Source organism: Lates calcarifer, linkage group LG24 (genome assembly GCF_001640805.2).
Source record: "Lates calcarifer isolate ASB-BC8 linkage group LG24, TLL_Latcal_v3, whole genome shotgun sequence".
Classification (NCBI taxonomy): Eukaryota; Metazoa; Chordata; class Actinopteri; family Centropomidae; genus Lates; species Lates calcarifer.
In genome coordinates this window covers 17305349-17318365 of record NC_066856.1, presented here as the reverse complement: position 1 = coordinate 17318365, position 13017 = coordinate 17305349, and the positions used below count along the sequence as shown (strand labels likewise).

At 42.2% G+C, this 13017-nt stretch overlaps 1 protein-coding gene across 5 annotated transcripts in view; it reads left to right on the top strand.

Annotated features, from left to right (window-relative positions):
• Positions 1–12794, top strand: part of LOC108885085 (enhancer of polycomb homolog 1) — a 31606-nt gene extending 18812 nt beyond the window's left edge. For 4 of the 5 annotated variants that reach the window (XM_051066615.1, XM_051066614.1, XM_051066612.1 and 1 more), the window contains 4 exons: positions 63–484; positions 8541–8664; positions 9133–9274; positions 9867–10272. In XM_051066615.1, coding sequence (XP_050922572.1) covers positions 63–484; positions 8541–8664; positions 9133–9274; positions 9867–10133 — 955 coding nt within the window. In that variant the 3' untranslated portion in view covers positions 10134–10272. Of the gene's footprint in view, positions 1–62; positions 485–8540; positions 8718–8901; positions 8907–9132; positions 9275–9866; positions 10279–11129 lie in introns of those variants that run through there. The other variant, XM_018679272.2, reaches the window with a different exon arrangement.
• The last annotated feature ends 223 nt before the right edge of the window (positions 12795–13017 follow it).

Here is a 13017-nt window from a genome sequence, read left to right as displayed (position 1 = left end):
TCATCAGACCTCAAATGACCTCCAATAAGGATTTGTTATGATGATTTTGGGTTGCGTTTCAGGGTCTTGTTGGACAGAGCACACACAGATCTAGACAACATCTGTCAGAGCCTGGACTCTGACCCGGAGCCTGAACCACTCGCCTCACCACTTCCAAGCTCTCCGCTCCGCAACTCTAACACCAGTACCTCAGAAACCAATACCTCGGACCCAAACAGCTCCTCCCACCTTCCCACCTCTTCATCACCCCTGTCGTCATCATCGCCAACACCTATGGACCTCAGCCAGATTCTTTTGAACATTAAGTCTTGCCGCTGGAGGCACTTCAGACCACGGACGCTATCCCATAACCCCTTGGGTGGAGGAGATTTGTCTCGCAGAGGATTTAGGGATTGTAACCGGACAGTGTCAGGACTATCCCGGACCTTGTCTGGAGGATCAAGCTCCCAAAACCGCACTGGCTCTGCCCCCACCCCTGTCAATGGTAAGTCACTTGTTTCCTCTGTGCCGTTCAGTGTTTTCTTTTGCATTGAAAATTTGACAGCTAAATATTTGTATTGGTCTGAACACAGTGGAACTGTTGGTTTGATCTCTTTATTGCATTGTGTACAAAGGTTTCTTGGCACCACAAAGAGCTCATTTAATATAGTTTTGATAAGCTGTCATTCTACAAGGTTACTGATTCTGGCAGTAATGTCTGGGAGTAAATTTAGTGAAACCCAATGTCCTTTGTGCTTTCTATGCTGTAATTAAAGGGGGAGCTGGATTCAGTCTGTCAGTCAGTCAGAAATACAGTTTTCCTCCAGTTGACTTTGCAACTGTTGTTATCAGTTTTCACTATCAGTCTTCCTTGAACTAGAGACTATGTGTGGTCTGAAATCTTTAGACTCCCTGCATGGTTACTGTCATTATTGTCTGGTAGTTTTAGACTGGTCCCATTTATTTGTGTTAATGGTTTTAGACTGCCCTTAGGTTGTCTTATACATTGTTTCCAGAATGTATTGGCAGTTTTGTTTGTGATTGTCCACAGTTTTTCATTGTGACATATTGTATTTTGTACCATCTGCTTTATGTTGATAGTCTGTTATTGCTGCCTTTAATTTTTTATTTTGTAACATTATAAATATACACAGCAATATAGCACAAAAGACTAGAAATCCATTTGAGCAGTTATACAGTTGTAGTTGATAAGTTAAATCTAAATAAGGTTATAGTATAAAAACTGGCAGGGCAGGGGTTTGTATTGACCATTAGAAGATCGTTTGTGTCAGACTTCAGCTCTTCATCTTAGTACAAAAAGACGAATTGCAGAATTGCCTTTGTGGTGTGCATGGGGGGAGGGGTGTAATTGAAAGATTTCTTCATGCATAAAATTATATGAGGTGGTTGTTGTATTGATTTTTTGTATGTGAATCTTCAGTGATGAGGAGGAAAAACGTTGGGCTTAAAAGCAGCTCAGTGGTATTTGGTTGAGGCTTGCTGCTGCTTCTCTTGTGTAACACTTTGAAGAAGTGCCTCAGAGGTAAATTGCTCTGCTGCAGCCTGGGCTCCCATGCTGCTGGTAAATCACATGAACTTTTCTGCTTTCAGACCCTCGTTCCATATTATAATAAATTAATTCCTGCTCCCCTGGCTTGGGGGAGTCAATTAGAGATGGTGTTGTATAAATAGATTCATGAGATGTGATAGGGTGAGTCTGGGCTGGTGGCTGGAGAGGTTGGTGAATGTTTGGCTGAGGAAGATGGCAGAATGTACAGGAAATCATATGGGATGTCACTTTGGTTATAAACCTGTTTTCCAAACTTCTTAACCTGTTAATACTTTAGTATTAACTCAAGTTTAGAATCAATCAAGATCTGATTTTATTTAGGTTTTTTACTGTTGTCAAGCTGCAATTATGGATTTTCAACATAAAGCAGAGGAGTCTGAACGCATAAAAACTTAATTTGGTCACTGTCACATTTTTCAAAAATTAAATTCATATAATAATTGAGTATGTAAATAATTATTTGTTTCTCAGGCATTTCTTTTGCTGTAAAAGCAATGTTTTACTGACAACTTATCACTGGCAGAAATCATCAAAAGTAGTTATAAAAATGTGGCCTGCCAAATGTATCTGCTTCTAAAATTAGTGTGTGTGGAATGGATAAATTGTTTGTGTGGGCCTGAGTTTTTTGATCTTTATGATTAATGCCTTTATTTGGAAAAATAATAAATATTTTCCGCCTTGAGGGTCTTTCAGTAATTAAAGTGAAATGAGGTTGAAAATTTATATATATAATTAGTTGTAGAGTATGCCCACAGCATGGAGTCATGAGTGGGCGTTGCTTTGTTTTGGCACAGAGAGCGCCATTTATCTCAGGCCTAATCTCAGCACATTCAGATTTAGGATTTCAGTATTTTTGTGTTTGTTTTAGAAACCCCCCGTATATTAAAACATTAGCTGAACACAAACAATTGGCAAAATTATGATTTAAATCTGAAAAATTGAAACAAGACTATGAATCTGACCAGAACTTTGAAAGTCACTGACCTGTACTTGACAGCTTTTAATACTCAGCACAATGGACACATTTTGATAGGAAATCTAGAAAAATACTGAAGTTTGGTATCCAATTCAATTCAATTCAATTCAATTTTATTTATATAGCGCCGTATCACAACAACAGTCATCTCAAGGCACTTTTCATATAGAGCAGGTCTAGACCATACTCTTTAAAATAGGTATTTACAGAGAGAGACCCAACAAATCCCACCAAGAGCAAGCACTAGGCGACAGTGGCAAGGAAAAACTTCCTTTTAAGAGGCAGAAACCTCGAGCAGAACCGGACTCAGGGTGGGCGGCCATCTGCCTCGACCGGTTGGGTTAAGAAGGAGAGGGGGGGGGGGGGGGGGGGGGGGGGTAGAGAATAGCGAAAGAAGAACATAGCATAACACAGGTTCCATATCAGATGTAAGATGAGGCCAGTAATACAGCAGTAGTAGTGATAGTAGTGATAATTAAAGTATTAACTGCTAACACAGCAATACAACTAATAGCAGTAGCAGTATAAGTAATTTCTAATTCTAGCAGCAGGTGTTGAGTGGAGTTGTAGGAGCAGCAGGAGACTTGTCATCACAGATCAGACTCTACAGCTCCAGAGGAAGAAATACCTGCAGAAAGAGACAGAAGAGGAGAGAGAGACGGAAGAGCACAATACTACAGGAAAGGGGACATATTGAGTTAGTAACATGTAACATGGGATATGAATCCATATTGAGTGGAGAGAGAGAGAGAGAGAGAGAGAGAGAGAGAGAGAGAGAGAGAGAGAGAGAGAGAGAGAGAAAGAGAGGAGCTCAGTGCATCATGGGAGATCTCCCGGCAGTCTAGGCCTATAGCAGCATAACTAAGGGATGGTTCAAGCCTGAGCCAACCCTAACTATAAGCTTTATCAAAGAGGAAAGTTTTAAGCCTACTCTTAAAGGTACAGAGGGTGTCTGCCTCCCGGACCGAAACTGGGAGAAGGTTCCACAGTAGAGGAGCCTGATAACTGAAGGCTCTGCCTCCCATTCTACTCTTGGAAACTCTGGGAACCACCAGTAAACCAGCATTTTGGGAGCGCAGAGTCCTGGTGGGATTGTAGGGGACTATGAGATCTTTAAGGTAAGATGGAGCCTGACCCTTAAGGGCTTTGTAAGTGAGGAGGAGGATTTTGAATTCTATTCTGGATTTGACTGGGAGCCAATGTAGAGAGGCTAACACAGGAGAAATGTGATCTCTTTTCCTAGTTCCTGTCAGTAGTCGTGCTGCAGCATTTTGAATCAGCTGCAGAGTCTTTAGAGACTTGTTGGGGCAGCCTGATAATAATGAATTACAGTAGTCCAGCCTAGAAGTAACAAATGCATGGACTAGTTTTTCTGCATCTTTTTGGGACAGAAAATGTCTAATTTTGGAGATGTTACGCAGATGAAAAAAGGCAGTCCTAGAAGTTTGTTTTATGTGTGAGGTAAAGGACAAATCCTGATCAAAGGTGACTCCCAGATTCTTTACAGTGGAGCTGGGAGCCAGGGCAATGTTGTCTAATGGAGCTACATCATTAGAAAGTTTGTTTCTGATGTGTTCAGGACCAATTATAATGATTTCAGTTTTATCTGAGTTTAGTAGTAAGAAGTTGCTTGTCATCCAGATTTTAATGTCCCTAAGACAAGCTTGGAGTTTGGCTAGATGATTGGTTTCATTAGGTTCCATTGACAGATAAAGCTGTGTATCATCTGCATAACAATGGAAATTTATGGAGTGTTTCCTGATAATATTGCCCAAGGGAAGCATATACAAAGTGAAGAGGATTGGTCCAAGCACTGACCCTTGTGGAACTCCATGTCTAACTTTTGTGTGTATGGAGGAGTTGTTGTTAACATGTACAAACTGAAGCCTATCAGATAGATAGGACTTAAACCAGTTTAGTGCCGTTCCTTTAATGCCAATAAAGTGCTCCAGTCTCTGTAAAAGCATGTGATGGTCAATTGTATCAAAAGCAGCACTGAGATCTAACAAGACAAGTACAGAAACAAGTCCGTTGTCTGATGCTATCAGAAGGTCGTTCGTAACTTTTACAAGTGCCGTCTCTGTGCTGTGATACAACCTAAATCCTGACTGAAAAACCTCAAATAAACTATTGTCCTGTAGAAAGTCGCACAACTGTTTTGCAACTGCTTTCTCCAGGATCTTAGAAAGAAAGGGGAGGTTAGATATAGGTCTGTAGTTGGTTAATACATCTGGATCTAGAGTGGGCTTTTTTAGAAGAGGTTTGATTACAGCTGTTTTATACGTCTGCGGAACATAGCCTGTTAACAAGGACAGATTTAACATATCTAATACAGGACTGCAAATTAAGGGCAGAGCTTCCTTAAGCAGCCTAGTTGGGATGGGGTCTAAGAGACAGGTTGAAGGTTTAGATGCTGAGATAATTGATGTGAGCTGGGCTAGGTCGATGGTAGAAAAGGAGTCAAGGTTAGGTTTTGCAGCTGACTCTATGGATCCTGTGTTATGGCATAAATCTGTACTGATTGAAGGCAGGATGTGATTAATTTTATCTCTAATGGTAGAGATTTTATCATTAAAGAAGTTCATAAAATCATTGCTACTGAGGGTTATAGGGATGCGTGGATCTATAGAGCTGTGACTCTCTGTCAGCCTGGCTACAGTGCTGAAGAGAAACCTGGGGTTGTTCTTATTATCTTCTATTAATGATGAGTAATAGGCACTTCTTGCATTACAGAGGGCCTTTTTATATCTTTTGACACTATCCTGCCAAGCTAAGTGGGATTCTTCCAGTTTGGTGGAACGCCACACTCTTTCAAGCCTACGTGCTGTTTGTTTCAGTGTACGGGTTTGGGAGTTGAACCATGGAGCTTGCCTCTTTCTCTTTATTGTTTTCATTTTTAGGGGGACGATGGAATCTAAAGTGGTACGTAATGAGTCTGCAACACTGTCTACAAGATGATCAAGCTGGGAGGGAGTAGCTTCTGCAAAATTAAGATGAGGCACTGGACCTAAGTTAGTGGGAATCATTTCCTTGAATTTAACTACTGCATTATCGGAAATATTTCTAGTCAGGATGTTTTTTGCTGATAATACATAATCCAGCAATATGAAGTCGAAAGTGATTAAGAAGTGGTCTGATAGAATGGGATTCTGTGGGAAGACTGTTACATGTTCAATATCAATACCATAAGCTAAAACAAGGTCGAGAGTGTGACTGAAACAGTGAGTGGGTTTATCTACACACTGAGAGAAGCCAATAAAGTCTAGTAAAGAGGAAAAAGCAGAGCTAAGGCTGTCATTGTTGACATCAACATGAATATTGAAGTCGCCTACAATAATAACTTTATCTGTTTTAAGTACCAAACTCGACAGGAACTCTGAAAATTCAGATAAGAAATCAGAGTATGGACCAGGAGGACGGTACACTACAACAAATAGAATTGGCTTTAATGTTTTCCACCTTGGGTGGGACAGACTAAGAACAAGACTTTCAAATGAATTATAACTGAGTTTAGGTTTAGGGTTAATTAATAAAGTGGAGTTGAAAATGGCTGCGACTCCACCTCCACGGCCAGTGTCTCTGGGAATGTGAGTATTAATATGACTGGGGGGGGTTGATTCATTCAGGCTAACATACTCATCCTGACACAGCCAGGTTTCAGTCAGACAGAATAGATCAAGATGGTGATCTGATATCAAATCATTTACTAGTACAGCTTTGGATGAGAGAGATCTGATATTGAGTAATCCGCATTTAATTATTTTATTTTGCTGAACATTTGAGGTGGATGTGCTGATTTTTATTAGATTATTGTGACTAACTCCTCTTTTGTTGACCTTTGGTTTAGTTAATTTAAATGGTCGGGGGGCAGACACAGTCTCTATGGGGTAATGGAGGGGTGACTGCTCTAAAGGAGGCTCAGAGAAGCGTGTCAGACTGCAGCTCTGTCTCCTGGCCTGAACTCTGGATTGTCAGGGCTTTGGCTTCCTAATAAACTCTGTCAGATTTCTGGATATGAGAGATGCTCCATCAAAAGTGGGATGAATGCCGTCTCTCCTAACCAGACCAGGTCTCCCCCAGAAACTCTTCCAATGATCTACAAAGCCCACATCGTTTTCTGGACACCACCTCGACAGCCAGCGGTTGAGTGAAGACATGCGGCTATACATGTCATCACTGGTCAGATTGGGCAGGGGACCAGAGAAAACTACGGTGTCCGACATGGTCTTTGCAAGTGTACACACCGAGTCAATATTAACTTTAGTGACCTCCGACTGGCGTAGTCGGGTGTCATTAGCGCCGACGTGAATAACAATTTTATTGTATCTACGCTTATCCTTAGTCAGCAGCTTTAAATAAGATTCAATGTCGCCCGCTCTGGCCCCGGGAATACATTTAACTATGGTCGCTGGAGTCGCTATCTTCACGTTCCGCAAAATGGAGTCGCCAATCACCAGAGTTGGCTCCTCAGCGGGTGTGTCGCTGAGCGGGGAGTATCTGTTAGAAACGTGAACTGGGTGGTGGTCAGCAGTGGGCTTCTGCTTACGACTACGCCTGTCCTTACGAACAGTCACCCAGCTAGCCTGCTTTCCCGGCTGCTCGGGAACTGCCGGGGGAATGCTAACAGGAGCTATGCTAGGCTGCTCCGCACCGGCTACGGGGGGCTGTTTAGCACTAGCTGCTGAATTAGTTTCCATGGTGCGGAGCCGGGACTCTAATTCGCTAAGCCTCGCCTCGAGTACAGAAAACAGACTACATTTATTACACATACCATTATCATTAAACGAGGCAGAGGAGTAACTGAACATCTGACACGCAGAGCAAGAGAAGGCAGGAGAGGGAGAAGGAGAGCGAGAGGCCATGGCTGAGAGTTCAGCTAAATCAGTAGCAGAAGATAGCGTGAATCAATAAAGTACCACACAGAAAGTGGAGAAAGTTGGTGATTTAGCAACTACTGTTACTGTGAAAGTGCAGATTAAATTGGTGATAGAGTCACAGAAGTAATGTCGATAAAAAGAAAGTATCTAGTCTGAGACAGGTATACACCAAACGATGATCTCCAAACACCGGTAACCGGAAGTGACGGAATACGCTTACCGCAGTACGTCAGCACGTCAGAAGCCCTAGTCCTTCAAATCTCATATTGTGCAGAACATTTTCACTTTGTCCAGTTTATCCTCATTAATTAAACAATGGTGTAAATAATCTTTAGATACAGCTCTGGGTGTTTGGTTCTAGCTTGACACTTTTTCTGCGACTGCAGTGTTTTTTGGCAGCAAACTCTTTTGACCACTCAAATATGTGCAGACTTGCCCCGCAGGTAGAACACCTTGTAGCACAATGTACCTTTGGTACAACTTTAAAGTGAAAGCTGTACAGTCAGGCCTCAGGAGTATACGCCACTGTGTATCTGTGACCATGTATTTGATGAGCCTTCAAACTGGACTTTCTAGCTTGGTATTTACTTTCTCTACCTTGAACCCTGTGGCAACACATCTGTTGTGTTGTTGTGCCGTACTGCTCCCTGTGGCATTGCTTTTGACTGAAAATCAGTTTATCAGTGACTGTTAGATCCATTGAAAAACATTCTTGGATGATGTTGATTGTGAATGCTGTTTGTAAAATCAGTCACCTTAAGTTTTAAGGTCTTAATCCTCCCCAAGTTCTAATTGAATTAAGAGGATAGGTCACCTTGTTTTGAAACCTTTCTACTTTAAAAATATTTTTGTTTTTATTGGTTCAGTCAGTGTTTTACTGCCCATCCTGACCAGAGGAAAATTTTGACAGAAACGTAAAACCTTCATTTTGGTGTAAAAGCTGATGAGGTCCAAGGGCGGCTTCAGTACAATACAGTAACTCATGCTGGCCTTCAGAAGCCTGCGAGTCAAACCAGACTTGTTACGTTAGTAAAAACAAAAGGTTTCAACTAAAGGCCACAAAAACTAACTCAACCACACAAGACAAGTTTCCCTAATCCTGATTTAACTGGTGCCATCTTATCCTTCCTGTCCACAGTGTTCACAGCAGAGCAGTACCAGCAGCACCAGGAGCAGCTGGCCCTCATGCAGAAACAGCAGCTGGAGCAGAGCCAGCAGCAGCAACAAGCCAACAACAACCCCCAACACCTACCAACACACAGGTCAGTAAGGATGGACACACAACTCAGAACCTGTACTGTCACCTGCACTTATAGTAAAACATGTTCAACACAAAAAAGCAGACAGATATCAGAGCGTAAAAGTATTTTAAGAGAAAAAAGGTTTTATCTATCATGTGTCAATATATTACACTGGTCAGAATCAGATTTGTATCTACTTAACTTATGTTTACCGAACTCGTTTCCTGCTGTTGGATTCATAAAATAGAGGCAAATGAGCCAGAGTTCTTCCAATATGGAAATCATGTACAGTTGAAGGTCAGTTCACCCATCCTTAGGAAACGGGAGACATCCTCATTCCCACGAGCAGTATTGATGCCACTGGCTCGGTTCCTGTTTTGCCGGCAGAAGCGCTGAGCTCAGTGGTTTCATAGATTTTTAACGGAGCGGTCAAGTCTTTGGCACAGTACCAACATGTTATGTTTTCCTCTCTCTCCGGATTCCATCCAGGCACTTGTGTCCAAGACGTTGGACCAGGCCAGCGCCCAGTTCGCTGCTTCGGCCCTCGTCACTACAGACCAGCTGCTGGCCTTCAAGTCCAAAGAGGAGCTGGTGCTGGCGAGTGGAGTCAACGGGGTCCTGGCAGGAGCAGGTGAGTGTCTCTTCTGAACGTATTTTCCTAAATTACACTGGATACTTCTAGCTCTTGAGGCCTCAAAAATTCCTCCACACACTCAAATACTGTGTTCAGGCCACAGGTAGGCTTCATTTGAAGATGTCCCAAACCAAAAGCACTAATTATAGCAACCTTAAAGTTTCTTTGGGGGGATTTATGGATGAGAACTGTATTTTAAAGGGTTACTGTGTGGGAAAAGCTGATTTAAAGCATAGTCCATATTTGAGGCAGACCCACAGTCAGTAGCCCTTCCCTCTTCCACTTGTGTTAAAACAACGGTGGAAAAAATACTAAAAGCACTTAACAGTATAATGCATTCCATTATAACAACGTCACCACAAAACAGCCTCAAAATTACCACAGAGTTGCATCAACATCTCTGAGAGAGTCAACAAAACTGAACATCATAAGTTTCACAAAGGCAGGATTTATTGCACCATTGTTGTATTATATTGCATTAGATTGTGCAGGGGCATCTCATGAAATGGTTTGTTTGTACATTCTTATTCCTGTGGTATTCTCGCTGCTTCTATTTGTTTTTTATTTGAGCTTTTTTCTGTTGAAACAGGTGTTTTCAAAGGCTTGCACCTCTCCAGCACAACTGCAGCCCTTCACCAGACCAACCAGTCGACACACACTACCACCTCCGCGGCTCCGACTTTCCTCCAGCCCTCCTCCAACTCGGTCACACCTTCACCCGCCAACGCCGTCCCCACCTCCCTCACCTCCACCCCCAACGCCCATGCAGCGGCAGCACTGGGGCTCCTGGGATGCAGCGCTGCCAATGCCACCCCCGCCACCACTCAGGTCCTCATCGGGAACAACATCTGTCTGAGTGTACCGTCGGCTGCCAGCCTGGCCGGACGCCATATCCCCCGGACCCTCGGGAACGTGCCACCCTCTGCCTTAAAGCTGTCCGCCACCACCAACCTGCAGATGCCCAAAGTCTCCGGAACATCGTCCATGGACATGGGCTCAAGGTGAGGCAGTGCTCCTCTGGGACAGCAGTTCTATCACAGATCTATAAAGGAATAGTTCAACATTTGATGAGCATTAGATCAGAGCATCCTGCTACAGCCAACAGTCCATTAACTTAGTTTAACATAAAGGCTAGAAAGATTGTGTTGCGGTATGTTTTAATGTGGGGTGATGTGCCACATTATTTCTTGGCCAGGCACAGTGTCTCCCTGGAGTTTCCATCATATACGATTTCTCACATAAAACATGACCAATGAACAGACATTTGTTTTTATTGACTTGATACTGATGCAGAATAAACAGATGTTTAGCCACAGGCGTTAATTAGTTTATACCAGAACTAAAGCTGCACAGACTTAAAGCCTCCACACAGGTGTGGGCGATCAGACGATAGTTTGATTATTATGGAGTCGTCTCAGACAATGCCTCCGTGTTTCAGACACAACAGAAAGCACACATTAGTAAAGAGAAAAAAAAACATAACTATGCATACCCACAAGAAGATAAGTTTGTCAGTCTGGCTGCAGCGGTATCAGATTGTTTTTTATGTAAAAATTTGTGTTAGGATAACCAACAGTAAAGCCTTTGCATTAACAATACAATCCCTGGTTTAAGTTTTCAGCTGGACCTGGCACATACCGTCAAAATGCTGCCAACACAGTGTCTGCCAGAGATAATGCAGCTGAGAATCCACATAAATCAGCCTGAAAGAGAAGCTGAAATAAAGCGACGTCAGAGCTCTTCAGTATTCTCTCACACAAGAGATGTATTGACTGAGATCTAGGACAGTTACAGATGCAGATAAAAAAGTGAACAGAATGGTTAATCTTTCCATTTCCTGTCTTTTCCGCAGGGATAATCACGAAGAAGACAAGCCAGCACTGAACAGTATAGCAGACAACACAGTGGCCATGGAGGTGACGTAGTAGCGGTGCAGTGAAGAGTCCACTCTTTAGGTGCTGTGCATCGTAGCATCGGGAATGCAAAAGGGACAGCAGGACTCTGACGCAGACTGACAGAATGACGAGTGGCCGCGCCTGCTCGCTTGCAATTCTCATCTCTCATACTTTTTAAACCTTCTTTTGTTTTTGTTTTGTTTTTTGTTACTGTTAAAAGTAAAAGATTGACATCTGTAAATTATGAATATGGCAAAATTAGTATCTGTACAGTAACTACATATTTGTAATATCCCCCTTGTATATATTACTTGAATACAGAACTGTCCATTTGTGATGTTTTGCACTTGGGAGTCAAACTTAAAGGAAAAAAAAGTAAGCCAAGTAACTTGTGGCGAGTGTGAGAGATGTGGGAGTTGTATAGAGAAGAGTTTTATCACATCATGTGCATGGTGCGGAGCCTGCTGTTTTTATCTATTTATTGTGCTGTGTTTACAGTTTTTTTTGTTTTGTTTTTTGGTTTGTTTTGTTTTTTTATTTGTACACTGTACCTTTGTTGGTTCATGTGCTGTAGTAAATGTTAGGTAGCTACGGACTCCTGGGTATTTTTGTATATTGTGAACACAAAGCAGGTCCCCCCACCCCCCCAACGTTTATTTTGGGTCCCTGTGCTTCTCTCTGTCAATCATGTGAAAATCAATGGTGACATACATACAGACCGGGGAGGCCAGGAGAACCAGGAGGAGGATGAGGAGTAGGTGGTGTGTTGGTGGGTGACTGTGGTTCCCATGAAGAGAGGCGCTCTTTTCATGGTGCCCCTCTCTTCATGGAAGCTGCCATCAGCATTGTCCCAAACACAAGTAACAAAACAGGGATGAAGTCTCTTCCCAGAAGCTTCTGCTGCTTCTGATTAAAGCACTATTTTTTGTGATGTTTTTGTTTTTGTTCATGGTTTTGATAAATATACTAATGCTGCTTTTGTATTTTGTTTTCAAAGGGGTTGTCCTTCATTTTCATGCAAGCGGAATCCCCTTTATATTTGTTTTATCCCACAAACTTTTTTGTAAAACAAAAATTCTGTTATTTTTGTACCTTTTTTTTCCTGTTCTTGTGGTAAACTTGATTGTAAGCTTTTCGTTTATTGAAAGACTTCATTCTTTTGTTAATTTGTTACTTGTTCATGCATAGGTGATAAGGGAGGTGAATGGGCAGTAATCGCTGTACGTGTTTCATCATTCCAGTTTTTAATAACAAAAAATGCTAACGAGGGGACAGAGGGGCTGTGAGAAAACAACTGTTTCCTCACTACTCTCTTCCCCTATTTCTTTATGTTCTTTTTTTCTTTGAAAAAAGAATCTCCAGACGGCTGCAAGGCCAAAAACCACAAGTATTGGGTGCCTTCCTTTGGGGAATTTAATGTACTCTCTTCTGTGAAGAGTTAGGCACAAAGGCAGCATTACTTAGTAGTGCTTCTCGTCTTTGTCAGAATCTGAATGCCCAGTCCAATGGCAGGATATATCCTTGAGGTTTACTTGTCCCACCTGGAGGCTGAAAAGACTAAAAAAAATGTGACAGAACTCTCACTAAAATAAGACAATAAAGCCCAGGGCATTAAATGTGAATTGTTTGGACTCTGGTGTCTTTTTATGTACGTATGTATGTATGTGTGTCATCATTAGGATCTGAAACTATAAATCGATTCTGTGCACAGTGAGGAAGTTGAGGTTAGTGTGGCTTTATGAGTAAAGACTCACCAATGTTCATGCACTTACCAGCATGCTCAGGAACATGTCTGTTACAACTCATGAAAGTATGGTGCGCTGGTGATGTCACTATATTTGATTT